Source organism: Mirounga leonina, unplaced genomic scaffold (genome assembly GCF_011800145.1).
Source record: "Mirounga leonina isolate KUSES-001 unplaced genomic scaffold, KU_Mleo_1.0 Mir_154, whole genome shotgun sequence".
Lineage (NCBI taxonomy): Eukaryota > Metazoa > Chordata > Mammalia > Carnivora > Phocidae > Mirounga > Mirounga leonina.
Genome location: NW_023270389.1, coordinates 2,562,661 through 2,580,371, shown reverse-complemented (window position 1 = coordinate 2,580,371; position 17,711 = coordinate 2,562,661). Strand labels below are relative to the sequence as shown.

General features: G+C 53.1%; 1 protein-coding gene across 4 annotated transcripts; it reads left to right on the top strand.

The window, feature by feature from the left end:
- The first annotated feature begins 669 nt into the window (after positions 1 to 669).
- LOC118013922 (ETS translocation variant 3) lies at positions 670 to 14,208 on the top strand. Of its 4 annotated transcripts, XM_035009844.1 has the most exons (6): positions 704 to 752; positions 1,793 to 1,949; positions 2,560 to 2,615; positions 3,219 to 3,456; positions 4,674 to 4,789; positions 10,117 to 14,208. In XM_035009844.1, coding segments are annotated over exons 2-6 (1,548 nt in total). In that variant the 5' UTR covers positions 704 to 752; positions 1,793 to 1,947; the 3' UTR covers positions 11,253 to 14,208. The 4 variants fall into 4 exon arrangements, with proteins under 4 accessions (XP_034865736.1, XP_034865737.1, XP_034865735.1 ...); XM_035009845.1 differs by lacking the exon at positions 1,793 to 1,949 and having other exon boundaries at positions 670 to 752; positions 2,557 to 2,615; XM_035009846.1 differs by lacking the exon at positions 1,793 to 1,949 and having other exon boundaries at positions 702 to 752.
- The last annotated feature ends 3,503 nt before the right edge of the window (positions 14,209 to 17,711 follow it).

The following is a 17,711-nucleotide window of genomic DNA, read 5'->3' as shown; positions in this document are numbered from 1 at the left end:
CTTGTCCGGCCCTGCCGACCCCCACTCCCTGTCCCGCTCCTGGTGGGCCTGGAGCCGGGGACGAAAGCCAGGGCGAGCTGCTGGAGGCCCTCACCGCGAACGAGCCTTCGGGCAAGGCCGAAAATGCTCTCGACAAGACACTCGCGATCGCTCGCCCGGGTAACACAAGGCAGAAGAAAAAGAAAGCGAGATGTTTTCCAGCGACTCAGGGAGAAGGCGAGCCAGCCGCTGGCATCTGGACACCGGGACTGGACGCAGACTGACGGGGAACCGGGGGGCGCGGCCGGGCCCCGAGGCACCCGCGGCGTCCCTCCCCCGGGCGCGCAAGGCCCTCGGCGGGCACAGGGCTCCGACTCCCGCGGGGGTGGGCGACAGGCCCCCGGACTGCGGTCCCGGCGCCTCCGCCCGGCCGCGCGTCCCCAGCCCGCCCCGCCGGCCGTCGGGGCCGCCCCGCCCCCCGCGAGCGTGCGTGACGTGCCCCCGCGGCGTGACGCAGCGCGGCGCCCGGCGGGAGGAGCGCGGGGGCGGGGCAGCGGAAGTCGGCGTCTGCGGCGAGGAGAAAGACCCGGGCGCGGCCCAGGGGGAGAGCCCGCGGGCGGCCCCGCCCCGGCCCCGCCCCGGCCCCGCCCCGCCCCGGCCGTGGCGGAAGTGACGACAGCAGCCGAGGAGGTCACTTCCTGCTAGGGTGGATGAGGAGGAGCCGGAGACGCCGCGGAGGAGACGGGAGCGAAGACGGGCCGCGCCGGGCAGAGGTGAGTCCCGGCCTCATCGCCGGGCCGACCCCGGGCCTCACTGGCAGTGTCCCCGGGGCCGGGCCCCCAGCGGGCCGCCTACCGCCCCGGCCGGGCCGCCGGCAGCGCGGGGGCGGCGGGGCCCCCGGCGTGAGAGGGGCGGCCGGGACCCGGGGTGCGTTCGTGCGGTGGCTCCGCGGGGCCCCGGGGTGAGGCCGGCCGGGCCGGAGGCAGGAGGGAGGGAGGCTCCGGGGGCCGGGAAGCCGCCCGCACGCCGCCGCGGGGCAGCCGCAGCGCCGGCCTCCGCTCGCCTCGCCTCCCGGGAACGGCCGCGAGCTGAGGAAGGGCGAGGGCCCGCGGGGGCTGCAGACTCGAGACGGGCGGCCTCGCGGTGAATTTACGGGCGTCTGCGGACTCCGGCGGGGGGGGGTGATCGGGGAGCCGGGGTGTCGGGAGGAAGCTTCTTGGCCAAGTCCTTGCCGCGGCGGGGTCCGCACCCGCGGGTCGTGCGCTTGGAGGGCACTCCTGCGGCAGAATGGAGGGCCTGCACCCCGCCGGAGCCATCCGGACCGGGAGCCCGGGCGGCTTCCTGGAGCGGTGGGGGGCGGTGTTCTTCCTCCCTGGTTGTCGCGGAGCCGGGAGCAGCCGGCCGGGAGAGGCTCCGAGGCCTTGTGACTGTGTCTCGTGTGACTGCGTGTCTGTGTTGGCGTCTGTTTCCTCCTTCCTTTGGGGTGCTTGTGTCGTCCTCATAGTTTTATAGACAAACTCGCTGATTATTTTAACGTACGTGGTGAGAAAAAAGCTCGAAAGATGTAGAGGAATCCGAGGTTAGGTGAAATTCCCAGGGTTAGGAATTCGCCCCCACCCCGCCCCGAGGCCACTGAGGCACCTGCGTTCCGTCCAGGAGCGCTCTTGCTAATGCGGGTGCCGCGGCCCTCTCGTCCACCCTGGGGAGCAGAGAGCGGAGATCTGCCCTCTCCGGTCCGCCTCTCCCTCAGGCGGCTTCACCCCTCCCTCCGTTCTGCTCGAGGATTGACTGATACAAAACTGCTTGCTGCTAGGAACAGGAAATTTATTGAGGAACTGTAAATCTGGATGGAATGAATTCAGATCACAGCAAGACTCCCTGCGCTTTTTCAACCGAAGGTTCTCAGAAATGCCTGCCTTTTTTCCTTCCTGTTAAGGGGAGAAAAATGTGAAAATATTTCTCAAAGTAATGTGAGTAACTGTACATGTGGTGTGTTTACTTCCTGTATCCCACGGTGTTTTTCAAGGAGAGGGGGTTAGTTTCTGACTGGGAGGCGTTTTCCTTCTCCCATCTCCCGTAATTCAGCAAAATAAATCAAAATCAGATGTTTTCAGGAGTTGCAGTCAGATGGACCTGGATTTTTTTTACTCTTTTTAAAACTGGTACATCTGGGTGAACTCAGGCATGTGTGTCTTGGCATCTGGGCCTGTCTAGTAATAGAAGAAAACCGTTGGGCTTGTTTTGGCTGCCTTTCTGGACCCATTTCACTGCCCTCTTCCTTTCTTACATCTGAAGGGCTGGTCAGGAGAAAGAAAGCAAATATTAAAGCAGTGTTTACACTTTGTGGTTTAAAGTCAGGTGAGAGATAATTATGGCCTTTGAAGCTGATGACCTGAGGACCATCATTTGAGGACTTGGGGATTAGCAGTTTGGAGGTGACATATTTGAAGGAAAGAGGGTTACATAAGGAGGGAAAGACAAGGAAAGGAACTTTGGGGAAAGGCTGTGCCAGAAAACCTTGGGAGGAGAATAAATAAATTGCACCTTAAAGTAATTGATGTGGCTTGTGTCTCTCAGCAGGAGGGCGAAAATGAAAGCAGGCTGTAGCATCGTGGAAAAGCCAGAAGGAGGTGGAGGTGAGCAGAAGTTAATCATCTCTGATGTACCTGGAATGTCCCTCAGGGGTTCCTTTTCTCTCCACTTGGGCTCTGTTCACAAATGTCAGACCATGACTAGACAGCCTCTTGACTGGGTGGATACTGCTAGCACAGTTTAGGCTTGTTTCTTATGGATGTATATTAACATGTCTGGTCACCACACCTTTATCCCAAGCTTTAGAGTCTCCTCCCTGTTAGAGACACAGTTCCACCCTCGGGGACAAGGGGTTTTCAGCGTATTTCCCTAAAATGTTAGCTTGTCTTTCCTGTGTGTTTCTGTTGGAACGTTCCTGCCCTCGTGTAAAGTAGGTGTGAGATTTAGTAATGCAGGAAAGAGCGAGAGGTTGGCACACCTGGGTGCTGCTGTCCAGCTCTAGCAGATCAAGTGATTGCCACAGGAAAGGTGACATCTCCGTGCTTTCCTCTCCCCTGTTGTGGTTAGCCCCAGCTGACCGAAGGGCTGTTTATGGCATGTTTGCACAGCACTCTAGAGATTCTGAGCATCGGAATGTGAAGTCGGGGATACTGATATGTATGAACCTAACTCCTGACTACCTTGATCTTGCCCTTTTCACATTAAAGGGTATCAGTTCCCTGACTGGGCCTATAAAACCGAGTCCTCCCCGGGCTCCCGGCAGATCCAGCTGTGGCATTTCATCCTGGAACTGCTGCAGAAGGAAGAGTTCCGCCATGTCATTGCCTGGCAGCAGGGAGAATACGGGGAGTTTGTCATCAAGGATCCTGACGAGGTGGCCCGCCTCTGGGGCCGCAGGAAGTGCAAACCCCAGATGAACTACGACAAGCTGAGCCGGGCCCTCAGGTGAGGGAGAGGGTTCCCAAATCCATGCTGCTAACAGATTGGAAGGAGACGAAGCAGTGGGGTGAATGTTGGATAAGAAGGGTATCAGGTGGAAAGAGACTGCACTGTCTAAGTGAATATGTGTAGCTTTGAAGTGGGAGGAGAGGAGCTGCTGAATCTGAGTAGCACAGGCACAGGAGGAGAAAAGCATATCTTTGGTTCTGTGTAGGAGGGAATTCCAACGTGGTTGGCTTTGGGTCCTGACAGACCACCGATTTCTGCTCTGTAGTGGGCGAGCGTGTGTGGTGAAACTCAGGTCGGAGCTCATTTGTAATCTGAAAGATTAGGCTTCCTTGTGGGAAATCTGTTAGAATTGCTCTTCTTTAGGCTCTCCTGGAAGAAACTGGGAAATGTGGAGCAAGCAGAGCACACAGGAGGAGGGCTCCCTGAGTGGACCTGACCTTGCTGTTCAGGTCCCATATCTGTGAGCTTGGTTGTCAGTCCAAAGGTTGCTCTGACATGTCTAAAGATTGACCACTTCAGGTTCTCTCCATTTCTTTTTTTCTCTTTGTCAGTTTTTACGTTTCATAACCTCTTCACCCTCAAGGGGCCAGAAGGCCGTGTGTAAGTGGTGCTCCCGAATAGGTTCCCGGCCAGAGAGAGGCCCCTTTCTCTCTTCAGTCTTGGTGACCTTGAATGTCACAGCTGGGCAGCTGCGCTGGACCCTCTCTCGCATCCTTGTGAAAGTGAGGCAGGCCAGGCCGCCTGTTGTTGCCCACATTGGGGCACATGATTGTTGGACCCACTGCCACAAAACAGTTGGACATTTCTTCGCCTGCGCTTTGTGCTCAGGCCTCCAGACTGGCCATGTGAGGCGTCCCAAGAGACTTGTCTGCCCCCGCCTGGGCACGGCAGTGACACACAGGGGAACAGGAAGGAAATGGACTATGGAATTGAAACTGTAGAGTGACAGAGGAGAAGGGTGGTTGGGGCTAGGATAGGTGTTCGGGATCTTAAAGTGAGATTGTCACTGTAAAGCTCCAGCCAAGGACTTAGAACATCGTTTGAAAATTGAATAAGTCTCCCAGCGCTAACCTCAAGGCCGGGCTGCAAAAGAATGATAGTGATGTTTCGATGTAATACTTAGAGCCAGAACTGTTGATCTCAGTGGTTACCTATGTGTATCAAAAATTGTCAGTAGCTAGAAGGTAAACTGACACATGTTCCTATTTTTACAGATACTATTACAACAAGAGGATCCTTCATAAAACAAAAGGGAAAAGGTTTACTTATAAATTTAACTTCAACAAGCTGGTGATGCCCAACTACCCATTCATCAACATTCGGTCAAGTGGTAAGAAGCAAACTTTCGGTGGGGAATGAATTTTGATTTGATGAAGAAGTTTAAAAACCCAAGTCTAAGACCTGGCATGTTAAAGGAATTTTAGAAATTAGACTAGAGTTGCGTGGATTGCCCCCAGGGTCCTGCTTAGGTTTCCCTGTTTGTCTCCTACAGGGAGTGACAGGCTCTGTCTGCTACATCAAGAGAGATTTGTTTAGTTGTTTATTTGGTTCTCTTTTGTGCATATTATTTGTGTCTCCCAGATACTTTTCCGCTGTCGTCTTTAGGAATTATGTTCCATAGGTTCCGTTCATCTTTCAGTTCAGAACTCACAGTGTTAACACCCTGCCCAGCGGCTCTTTCATAGACGAGAACCGGTTTCTACAAACACTTCCGATTTTCTATGAAACTACCAAGCTCTCCCTTATCAAGTGAATATCATCAAAACCACAGCATCCTTAATCACAGAAGGGGAGGTTCGTATGTTTGCAGTGAAAAGCAGTGTCTTTGATCTGCAGCAGCACCTCCTCAGAGAGTAAGGTCTGGGGTTACTTGACCTTCTTTGCTCTTAAGTGCAGCAAGGCTTCCCCTCCAGGCTCTCCTCGGATAGCTCGCCATCACGGCTCCTCACGAAGGTTTCAGGTCACACTGGCCTCTGTCCAGTCTCTTAGAAGGGGGTTGGTTTTGTTTCAGTTCAGAGGCAAGACCTCTCCCTCCCTAGGAAAATAGATGGTATTTAACTAGTTTCTGGCCAGTCCATCAGTACTCTGTTTCTGTGGTGTCGTGTGTTATGCTGCAGTATTCTGACTTCTCAGAGAAAAGTCGGAAGAAACTTGAAAAATCAGAGCGGGGTGTGGCTGAGAATATAATGCTGAGATCCATTGCAGATAGGTCATTGGCTGCACACAACAAGTTAGGGCAGTTGGGGCTTGATGCTGCTATCGCTACAGTTCCAGCTCATCTCCCCTGTAGCCACTCCCTCCTGTCCCTGGGGCATGTGTTAAAAAAAAAAAAGTGGTATTGGAATGCATCTCTCTAATTACAACCTGTTTTCTTTCCTGGTGCCTGAGGGAGAGGTGTTAGGAAATCAGACCATTCTAGCCACTGGAATCCTGTTTCCTCTAGTTTTCACTCTGGCCCCCTTCCTGTTTACCTAGAGGAATTGGGACTCTACGTGGATATACCAGCAATTTTGAAGAATGTGTTGGTGTTCCAAACCACTCCCCCCCCCCACCCCCCCGCCAAAAAGGGCTTTGTCGGTTTTGTTCTTAATGTCTTCGACCCATTTTTGTCTATTGAAAACCCAGAAGTCCAGCCACTTGGGCAGCCTGGAACAAGGCACACCCATCAGCCCTTGGGAGTAATGCGCCCTTCCAGGGCAAGAAAATCTGGATCCTCACTCGGGGAAGACTCTGGTCTGCCAGCGACCTAGCGGTAATGGCCTGGCACAGCCTAGTCTGCCTGAAAGCAGTGGGACCAACATTGATCCTTAACAAAGTTGAAGACCCTAGCGGAATGAAGTCACAGGGAAAGCAGATCAGTGTGCATTTCATTTAGGTATATACTTGGTTGCTTACGTCCTGGGTACAGATAACCCCAAAGAACGGGAGTCATTAACTCATAAAGCACTTTTACCCAGATAGGCCAAATGTTGTTTCTGGTTTAACTTTTATGGTGACAGGGGAAACGTAACATTTATTGAGCATCTGCTTCGTGGAGGTACTTTTGTTTGGTGTTTTGTGAGTTACCATGTTCAGCTCTCCCAGCCTGCTATAAAATGTGTATCTCAGTATTCACATTTTACAAATGAGAAAATTACAGAGGACAGCAAAGTCCAAGATTGATATGGGCTTGTTGAGTACAGTTACCTGTTGAACGGTTTCTCAGGAAACCACTCCTGAGAGACTTAGCTATTGAAATCCAGCTTTTATTGAATAGTTCATACATTCCTCCCCCAGATTGGAATTCATTCATTTGCTCAACAGATAATGTGTTAAGTCCTGAAAACAAAAAGAAAAGATTATGGTGGAGTTCTTTCTCTCAAGGAACATAAAATTTAGCAGGAGAGATAAGATAGATGAAGTTGAGCACAATTCGAAATAACAGTGTGGAATGTGACAAGCTCTCTAGGTAGCAGAGCTGTGTGGATTTTGAATCTGGAGGTCAGAGAGATCATGTCTAGATGGTGGTGGTACGTATCCAGATAATTCAGAGGTTTAGAGTAAAAAGCACAATGAATGCTCTCTCTTCCCCCACCATCCTCCTCACCATTGACAGTTTAGGGTAAAATGCTTGACATTTGGATGGTGTGGAAGTACTTCTTTGTACACTGTCTCGTCATTACTCTTAAAAGTGTGCTATAAAATACGTTATTCTGTATTTTTGAATGTTTATTGTCCATCAGAAACATTGGGAACATACAGAAGATACTAGGAACAGTGCTCACCTGGTGGAGTGGGACTGGTTCAAGAGTTCTCCTCTGTGCCTCCCTACCCCCACCCTGGTGTTTTGTATTTCTCTTTATTTTGGAAAACTTTAAACCTATAGAAAAATGGGAAAAAACAGAACTGTGAACACCCATGTGTCCTCTCTCTAGGTTCACTAATGATTGACATTGTTGCCACATGTTTTTTCTCTTATATATGTTTTTTAAGTTTTTTTTGAGGTTAAGTTACAGACGACATGACATTTGTCTCCTGTATACTTCAGCACGTATCCCCTAGGTACAAGGACATTCTCCTCCATGACCCCAGTAACATTAACATACCTGGGAAATTTAACATGACTCTACTGTTCTTGTCTAATAGTACGTGCCTTTTACAGTTTTTGTTTTTAAAGTGTGATTATTGTGTAGTAAAAAATTACGTGTCCTAACAAGTACCTAACATACAATTTTCTGTGTGCCGATACTATTCTAAGGACTTTATAAAAATGTTAAGCCTTTAAGTTTTCATAACATGAGGATTAGTCCTGTTGCTGACCCTTTTATAGGTAAGGAAACTGAGGCACGGAAAGGTAAGTAAATTATCCAGAGTCACCCAGCTAAGAAGTGGTAGAGCCGGGGTTTGAACCTAGGCAAAGGTCTTGTTATTTCCATTTTGCCAAAGGGGGTTAAAAACCAGTTGGTTACATGCTACGAAATAGAAGGTGCAAGGACTGAGATTCACACCCAGATTTTTCAGCTCAGCCACTCAGGTTTCATAGTGGCTCCTTGAAGGTCATCTCCTTCAAAGCAGTGTTATTCAGAGTTGTGGAAGCAGTAAGCTAATGTTTTTCAAACAGAACCGTAGACCTGTTGTCTCAGTATACCCCATGTAACGGTAGGCAGCTACGCTTGGTCAGGGGGGAGGGTCCAGAGTACTCCCTGCAGCATTGCCCCTAGGTTACACCTTCCCTAAGTTCATTCGGAAAGTGTTGTGTGTTCTGTGCTCTTCTTGCAAATTTACAATGTACCTTGACCTGTGTAAAGAAGGAAATACCCTCCAGTTTAAAAAAAAAACTAAACTAAACTGTTCAGGAGACAGGACCTTCTGTCCCCACTCCCCTCTGCCACCACATTATACTCCTAGTCCTTCAGAACACATGAAAAGTGGTTTTTTGCTTTTCAGCAGATGTGGTCTTAATATAAAATCAAGACCCAAATGAATCAAAAAGAGTAGATAGAATTTTAGCTGCTGTAATAGGCTGGCAGAAGAGATATTTTTGGCCTGGGACCTTCCTTTTTTTTTTTTTTTTTTTTTTTTTTAAGATTTTATTTATTTATTTGAGAGAGAGAGAGCATGAGAGGAAAGAGGGTCAGAGGGAGAAGCAGACTCCCTGCCAAGCTGGGAGCCACATGTGGGACTCGATCCTGGGACTCCGGGATCATGACCTGAGCTGAAGACAGACGCCCAACCGATTGAGCCACCCAGGCGGGCCTGGGACCTTCTTGATTCTAGTCAAATTATATACAAGGTCATGCATCAGTTTTTCCTCATTGAAAAATCAGGTCACTGGCTTTAGGGGGACAAGGAGCAGTTTCTGTGGAACTTCGGTTTGGGAAATGCTCTGGTAGTGTCACTCAGTCCCAGGTGCCCAGAGGCCACAGTGCACACGGCAGCCCACGCCAGAGTCCTGGCCGATGGCCCCTGTTACTCCAGAACCGGAAGGAGGCAGCTGATGGCGCAGTTCCCAGCCGCGCCAGGCCTCACGCCCTCTTGTTTCTTCTCCTAGGTCACCATACTTACTTGGGTTTCCTTACTTTTCCTTCTCCCTTACCTCTGCCTCAGAGTGTAAAAAGCCCTCCTGACATCATTACTGATTGAAGCCTCCGGTACCTCCCAGGAACCCGGAGGGGGCTCTGAGGCCTCTGCTGGCGCACCTTTCTTACGCCTTGTTGAGAGAAGGACCTTTGGGGGGAGTGGAGAACCTATGGGCCTCAGAATATGATGTGTTTAGTGTGGTGCTGGTTTCTGCTTCAACTCGAGTTTCAGTTTTAGCGGACAGACTTGGCGGGGGCGGGCAGGGGGGAACAGGTCCTGTATTGTCTCCCAGCCTGCTCGGGGCCTGAGGAGCATTGAAAGCAGGATGGGAATGGAGATCATTAACGCAGAATGTGTTAGAGGAAACAGATTTAGAGAGATCAAAAGATATTTGAATCTCTGTGGTGATTTTATATCAGAAATGATAAAAGATCTACCATAAGAACTCACGTTAATGACCATATGGCCTTTTCTTTTTTAATCTTCTTTTGTTCTTAAATATGGTCTTGCGCGAGTCTGAGTATGTGAGGTGCAGAGTCTTTGGGCTTTTAATGCATTGCTTTACGTGCGCATCATTTCCAGTGGTGTTTGTGTTTGGTTTGCTTGCTTGCTTGATAGAAAAAGCCAAAAGTATGAAAATAAAAAAACACTACTTACCAAGCTGAGAATTACAGCACAGTATCTAGATTGGAGAGGAGAAGGCTCACATACCCATCCGTTCATTCAACTAACCTGTATTGAGCCCCAACTAGTTGTTAACCACAAACTGCTTTATGTCTAGCTGTGAACAGTAGGAATTCTCCCCCGCCTCGTGGAATTGATGTTTTAGAGCACGGATGAATAATGGTTATCTCAGGCGGTAACGAGTACTGTGAAGACTAAGTGGGCAAGGGCTAGGGAGAGACGGCAGCCGGCTCGGGTAGAGGAAGCTGAGCTGTGCTCCTGGGAAGATGGGGGGCGGAGGGATTCCACGCGGCCGGAGCGTTGGCTTCCTGTCGTAACAAGATGTAAACATCTTGGGCTCACATAGCATAAGTAACCGTGCTGACGACGGTGACCAGTTCTCTAAAGTGGCCTTTGTCTCCTCCACCATCACAGGTGTGGTTCCCCAGAGTGCGCCACCAGTGCCGACCGCCTCTTCCCGGTTCCATTTCCCACCGCTGGACGCACATTCTCCCACGAGTGCCGTGCGGCCGGGGCGGTTCTCTGCCGGCTCCCTCACTGCTTCTGGCCAGGAGTCGGCCAGTGGCGCCGACAGAAAGGCAGAGCTTCCGGAGCTGGAGGATGGCTCAGCCGCCGACTGGCGCCGGGGCGTGGATCTCCTGTCCTCCTCCTCCCGGAGCGCCGTCGGTGGAGGGCTTGGCCATCAGAAACGCAAGCCTGACATAATGCTTCCCCTGTTCACCAGGCCAGGGATGTACCCTGACCCCCACAGTCCCTTCGCTGTCTCTCCGCTCCCTAGCCGCGGAGGTGTTCTGAACGTCCCCATCTCCCCAGCCCTCTCCCTGACTCCCACCATCTTCTCCTACAGCCCGTCCCCAGGCCTGAGCCCCTTCACCAGCAGCAGCTGCTTCTCCTTCAACCCCGAGGAGATGAAACACTACCTTCATTCTCAAGCCTGCTCTGTGTTCAACTACCATCTGAGTCCCCGGACCTTTCCCCGTTACCCAGGACTCATGGTCCCGCCACTGCAGTGCCAAATGCACCCCGAGGAGTCGGCCCAGTTCTCCATCAAGCTGCAGCCACCGCCAGCTGGGCGGAAGAACCGGGAGAGGGTGGAGAGCAGTGAGGAGTCAGCCCCCGTCACCGCTCCCGCCATGGCTCCCGTCCCCCCAAGAATTAAGGTGGAGCCAGCCTCTGACAAGGATCCCGAGAGTCTCCGGCAGTTGGTGCGAGAGGAGGAGCGCTCCCATGAGGAGGGCACTGTGCCGAGCAGGACCGTAGAGGAGGAAAAAGGCACCATCTTTGCCCGCCCGGCCGCACCAGTCTGGCCCTCGGTCCCCGTTAGCAGCCCAAGTGAAGAACCCCTAGAGGTGACTGAAGACAGTGAGGACAGGCCTGGCAAAGAGCCCAGCGCGCCCGAGAAGAAAGAAGATGCCCTGATGCCCCCCAAGCTCCGGTTGAAGCGGCGCTGGAACGACGACCCTGAAGCCCGAGAGCTGAGTAAGAACGGGAAGTGCCTCTGGAGTGGGTCTGGACCCCGGGGCTTGGCCACAGCCGCTGCCGACGCCTAGGACTGGAGGTGGATTGGGAGCTGTTTATACTATAATCACATGCAGACGTGTATTTATGTAGCGAGGTTTCAGGGTTGGGGGGAGGGGAGGGAATTAGACTGGTTTGATCATTCTAGGGGCATAAACGTCTTTTTATGTTTGGGGGATGGGATGGGTATCTTCTGTTGTAAATTAGGTGGGACGTGAACACTTTTTTCCTGGTGAGTAGCACGCAGGAAGGGTAATGAACTGAAAGGAGGAAGAGCCTCTGCTTCCTGGGGAGGCTCACACTTTCTGACAAACTCCCAGGGGGCCAAGGTGCCCTTGGTCCCATTATAGTTCAGGTTCCAGACTTCTTTCTTTTCTATTGTATTTATATATGAAAAGCCATTAATGAATTTCTTTTGCTCGGAGAGGGAGGGAGAAGGGAGTAGGGCGTGGTGGGGAGGCTGAGCAGTGAGAGACCATTCTACCAAGTGTGTTGCCTGAAATGTTTCTGTGTAGTTCCTTCGGGGGAGGAGTAAGGTAATCTCAGTCTTATGGGACAGGGGGATGTTCGGATGTTGCTTTTCTTCTTTCTTCCTTTGTCGTTTGGCAGTTTTTCCTTTCCTTTTTAAAAAACCGGCTGCAGGAAGCGGGAGCCGTGGCACCAGTCCCGGGGCTGGGAGGGCCCGGCGGGGCGGCGGGGTGGCGGGGCGGCGGGACTCACGACTCACGCTGCAGGCTCCTTGGACTCGCCCCTCCTCCACCTGCTAAGAAGCCATGAGGACTCGTAAGCTCTCGTTCAGGGAAGACAGAAGAGGGCATGAGGAAGTAACCCGATGCCTTTAAAAACAAAACAAACACAAAAATGATCTTCATTTGTCTTTTACTATCGTGGGTTTGGGGAGCCAGACTGCAGAGTGACTGCGAGTGAGTCCGCCGAGCAGCCCGGCCCTGGAGATGGCTGCGACGTGTCTGGGTCTCTGATCGTCTCCTAAGTGAAGCCTTAACAATGAACATACTTTCATCACGTGATACGGGTCTGTCAGCATAAACCTGTAAAAGGGACGGACAACTCTTCAGACAACCCAGGAATGTGGAAACATGGTTACATGTCGAGCTGGTGTTTAGTGGTCCCCTCTTGACTTCCTGGGGCCGGGGAGCAGAAAGGCGGGATTGTGGGAGCTCAGGGCCAATGAAGCCCGGAAGTGCAGAAGGTAGCTGGGGTGCAGTGGGTGCTTGTGGAGGCTGAAGGCGGAGGTGGACAGAGACACAGAAGGAGGCTAGATGCCAGAGCCCGGGAGGAACGAGGGAGTCGGTGTCTGTCCGTTGTGTCATTCCTGCCATACCCACTTCCCTAGATTGTTCTCGTTCTCACGATCAACTGACCATCCCACAGGAGACTCCGGTTTACAGGTAGAAGCTATTTCTCCGAGGGAAAGCCCCTCAGCACAAAGGAACAGGAAAGTGTCACTCTGGCATGAAGCAGAAGGGGCCTGATTTTGGGAGGGGGGGGTGCAGAGAGAAGCCATAGCCACCCACGTGTGCGTGCTCGTAACCGCGTGCTGTGGCCAACAGAGGAGACGCTGAAGTGGCTTGAGTCTGCCTGGCCTCGAGGCAGGGAGAGAGGAGAGGGCTCTAGAGCCAGTGGAGGTGAGAAGTGGGCACAGGGGCGCCGTCTAGGAATTGGAGGAATCCCCGACTCCACCTTAGCCTCAGTGAACTCTGTACACTGAGAAGCATTCGAGGGGTGTCTTTTAATGGGGGCTGGGGGGATCTTTTTGAAAGGAGTGCATGCATGAGAGATGGGAAAGGGTCAGAGCAGGTGAGTGGGTTGGTAGGTGGCTTGGGATGACTTGAGTCCATCGTGCTATTGTCTGGCAAGTGTCCACCTCCTCGTTCAGTTCAGATTCCAAATAGTGACTTGTCCTTCCCTAGGGAAGGGATCTGGAGTGCGGTCTCTGTCAACTCGGGCTTTGGTCAGGCTGTGAAGGGCTCCCTGTTCAGGCTCCTTTTGGTTTCTCGTCCATTTCTCTCTCTGCATCTCTTACCTCGGATCAGAAAGCAAGCCCGGGCAGGTGCAAGATGGCTCTCTGCTTGGCGTTGCTCAATCTAACCAGGGAGGCTGGCTGGCCCCCCCTCTGTCCATGAGAGCAGAGGGCCGGCACGTGTCGGTATGAACTCAGGAATAGAAACTCGAGGCCTTTAAAATACGAGGGAGAGAAATCCGTGATGCATACCTGGAACCCCCTGGAACCCAAGTGCCAGAATTTCTAGATGCTGCTTCTGTTTGAACAAAAAGTCACTGCTTTTAACTTGAAAAAACACACTCGAAAAATGTTCAACTCCATGAAAAATGTTTTTTGGCTTTAAGAAATTGTTTGGTGTTTTACTGTTTCCTTTGACTGCCATTCCACCAGGAAATCATTGGTTGATTTGCACTGCACACTGGGGCTGGGGCAGGGTGTGGGGATCCTTACACAGAGCCAAACTTGGGCTTGCTCAGGAAGGGGACCAGGAATGTGGAAGTCGTTGACATTTCCTGGGGTAAAGGGGTGGGGGGTACTTTCTCACCCCCCGACCCCCTCCTGGCAGCACCTGTCGCCAGCCCAGCACAAAACCAGGCCTCTCTCTCTTGTGAGTTTCATCACTGGCAGCAGGTGGGGAAAAGGGGGACAAAACCAAGCCTGTTTTCTCCCCCATTTTTTCCAGATTTCACTGTGCCAAACATTTAAAACTTTGCAAATACAAATCTTGAAATTTCATTAAGAACTTGTTCATGCAAACAGTTTGCTTTTTTGACTATAGAAAAAACAGATCTCTTGAGCATCCAGCACTGCTGAGCTCTTTTTTTTTAAGGACAGCTAGGAGTGTCCTGTAAGCGACGCCCCAGGTCCCTTCACCCCAGTCTTCAGGCTGCACTGCATTAAACCAGCTCGCTAGCTAACGCAGGGAAATACTGCACCCTAGTCCTCCATGGGCCAAGAAACTTTCAGAAGCATTAAAAAACATAGGTGAAGTACATCACTTCTCACCAAGCGGGTAGTCAGTTGGCTGTTTGTCCCTTGTTTTTTATTTATTCCATAATTATGTTTGTACTTTTTGTTTTGTAAAGGGTAATGGAACATTTTAATTTTGCTTAAAAATTTTTTTTGATCCAATCTTTCAAGAACTGTTCTATTTTCACTTTGGGGGGTGGGGGGAGTTACCAGTTAATTTGTTTTGAAATATCTGGGCGTTCTTTGAGTTACAAAATTGTGAGGCAGGGATTTGTGAGTGAGACATTCACATGTGAAAGGTGACTTCACTAGTTACCCACTTCAGCAGAGTAAAGTGTGTATATGTACATAGATGTAAGTAATCGACTCCATTGTGCAGTGCCTTTTAGATGTTCCACTTTCTATAAAGTCTTCAGATTTTTGCATATATATTATATATATATATGATGTAATGTTATAGAAATATATGTATAATATACATATTTTTTCCAGGGGTATCTGATAGCTCTGTATTTTGTTATGGAAGTTGAAAGAAAAAAGTATTTTACCTCAGAAATTAAAGTTAAATAAAAAAAAATACTTTTAAATAACGTTTGCAGGGTGTTGGTGGTGTTGACGAGCTGCGCCAGGGCGGCCGTGGCCGGGAACCTGCCGAGCCTGTGCCCACCCCACGCCCCCCCCCCCCCCCCCCGTTCGTCCAGTCGCACGGGGAGGGGCAGGTCTGACAGGTTCGGGGACTGTCCGTATCCTGGCGTCAGTGGCCGCTGCTAGAGAAGGGACAGCTGCAGCCAGGGACACCGGTGCGTGGGGGAGCTTCCTGCCTCAAGATTGTCCTGAAGATGAAGAGTACGTGAGCCCGGCCGGCTCAGTCGGTAGAACACACGGCTCGTGATCTCAGGGTGGTGAGTTCAAGCCCCGTGTTGGGCCTAGAGCTTACTTGAGAATTAAAATTTTAGAAAAGAGAGCGCCTGACAAAGCCAGACCCAGTAGGCCACACATTGTATGGTTCCGTTTATAGGGAACGTCCAGAATAGGCGAGTCTGGAGACGGAGCCTAGGCCGGCGGCTGCCGAGGAGAGCAGGGCTGCTGCTGGGCCGCGTGTTCTTGGAGGGAGGCGGGGCTGTGCAGTTCGCGCTGAGAGCTGCACAACTTGAGTGAAAACCACTGAGGCACGGTTACTCTGAAAGGGTGAATTCCATGCTACGTGAGTTCTCTCTCGATACAGGTGGTTTGGGGAGGTATGTGACGAGCCGGTACTCGGGAAGCCAGTGGGGGACAGGGATCCAGAGGGGCAGGCAGGGGTCTCGCTGGGGTGTTGAATGTCCCACAACACAGCCTACAAAAGACGGTGCCCAGCTGGCTAAGTCACCTCATTTCCCCCGAGGGCCCCACGTTCGTCGAATCATAGCCAGGTGTTTGGCTCCTCTTGAAGGGTCCTGGGGGTTCGGGAAGGCCGAGGGGATCGATGAGGGCCGAGGCCGGAGAGGCAAGCCAGGGCGGATCATGAGCGGCCTTAGGAGATGCGTGGGGAGGCCACCTTGTACTCGGCTAGCGGCGGCTGTCCCCAGAATTCTACAAGACTTCACCATTTTACTAGCCGGTGAGGAGCATGGTGGCCATGGCCCTGGGGACCCACCCCGCCTGTCAAGATCGCTGCTCGGGACCAAGTGAAGGGACAGAGACTGGTGGAGTCCCGAACCACCCAAGTCAAGCTGGGAGTGAGCTCGGAGGCAGACCCCCGTGCTGGGCCCGCCTCCTGCTGCTGGAAGCAAAAGGAGACAGCTGGTGAGGAACGCGATGGGCTGTGGTTTTGAGATGAGGCCCCAGGCGTCTGGCTCGGCCCCCTGCGTTGCCCGTCAGCGCACAGAACTGTGCGGAGGTGGTGGCGGAGGGAGGGGCGAAGGTAGGGCTCAGCCCCTCGGCGCCTGGGTGGGGCCCGGAGCCCTCTGGTGGCTCGGGGTTCCCCCCCAGCCGCACAGCCCGCGCCACAGACGGGCAGACGGGCGGGACCCCGGGCCAGGCTGCCCGGTGTTCGCGCCTGCCACCTCGTGACGGCCGCCTGGGGCAGGGGCCGTGTATCCCCAGGCCACTGGGGGGACACTGAGTCACAGCGGGTGACGGGTATGACCGGGGTGCGAGCCCCAGTGCCCGTGCTCTCCACCCCTCTGCGTGGGGCCTCTCGGGCCTGCCGACCCGCTGCTCTGCCCCACCGCCCGCAGCACCCTGCCCGCCTCCCCTCTGCCTGGCCGGTTCCACCTTCTCCTTCCTGCCCGGGCCCCTCTGAGGGGCTCTGCTGCTGCGCGGACCCTGCACCACCGCCCTTCACGCTGCCGCCCGCGCCCGCTGGGGCTGGTGCTCTGGGGGTGGGCAGGAAGCGGGGGGCTGGCGCTCCAGTGCCCGGCACAGCCCGAAGCCTCAGGCTGTCGGCTAAGTGGGCGACGAGAAATGCGAGGAGGGGGCTTGGTTGGTGGGGCAGGGGACACAGGCTTGGAATTGGACAAAGGGACGAGGGGACAGTGGCTCTGCGGTGTTCACGGTATCTTTGTGGCAAGCTTCCAGGCCCCAGAGAGGTGCCACCTGCCGTGGGCACTGAGCCCCCGCCCCCAGCAGCCTGGATCCGCTGTCGGTTACCCTCCCACCCTCCATCTTCACGCTCTGTCTCCCCTCGCCCTGCGGCCGCGCTCCCTCCCTCCCTGCAAAACTGCCCGCTCCCCGGGTGCCCGGGATTTATGTTCTCACACAGACTGCGGGCAAGAGGAAAAGGAACCGGCGCCCCTCCCACTCAGGGTGCTCCCCGATAGCCCCTCCGGGGTCTCTCCCTTCCTGCCGCTTTCCAGGATCGCCCCATACATGCCCGCTTCACTCACCTGCCCCCAGACCTGCAAAATAAAAGTTTTTTAAGGGTGTGCGAGGGCGCCTGGGTGGCTCAGTCGGTGAGGCGTCTGCCTCCAGCTCAGGTCACGGTCCCAGGGTCCTGGGATCGAGTCCTGCATCGGGCTCCCTGCTCGGCTGGGAGTCTGTTTCTCCCTCTGCCTCTGCCTGACGCTCCCCCTGCTTGTGCGCGCTCTCTCTCTCCCTCTCCCTCTCTCTCTCTCCCAAATAAAATCTTTAAAAATAAAAAAAAAATAAAAGGTGTGCGAGAAGGCAGCTGAGAACCCCCAAGAAGGCCTGCTGTCTAGACAGCCCCCACTCCAACACCCCCCCTCCCCAGTCACGCTCCTGCGGCCCTGCTCCCAGTGGCAGGGTGCGCTGACACCCTGAGGGAGGGAGATAAGCCGGCCTGGCCTCACTCCCACGGCCCACCCCCGCCATTGTCCTGGCCAGGAGAACACGGGCAGATTACACAACCTCTCTGTGCCTCCACTTCCCTATTTTATGGGATTGTTGTGGGGATTAGATGATGCACATAAAGCACTTAGTAGTCAAAATCATTTTTTTAAAGATTTATTTATTTGAGAGAGAGTGCGTGCTTGCACGAGCAGGGGGAGAGGTAGAGGAG

Excerpts from the sequence above, each read along its gene's own strand:
- LOC118013922 (XM_035009843.1), top strand. The coding sequence starts at position 2,537 with ATGTGGCTTGTGTCTCTCAGCAGGAGGGCGAAAATGAAAGCAGGCTGT. Across the intron at positions 2,616-3,218 it reads AAAGCCAGAAGGAGGTGGAG|GGTATCAGTTCCCTGACTGG; the intron begins GTGAGCAGAAGT and ends TTCACATTAAAG. Across the intron at positions 4,790-10,116 it reads CATCAACATTCGGTCAAGTG|GTGTGGTTCCCCAGAGTGCG; the intron begins GTAAGAAGCAAA and ends CCACCATCACAG.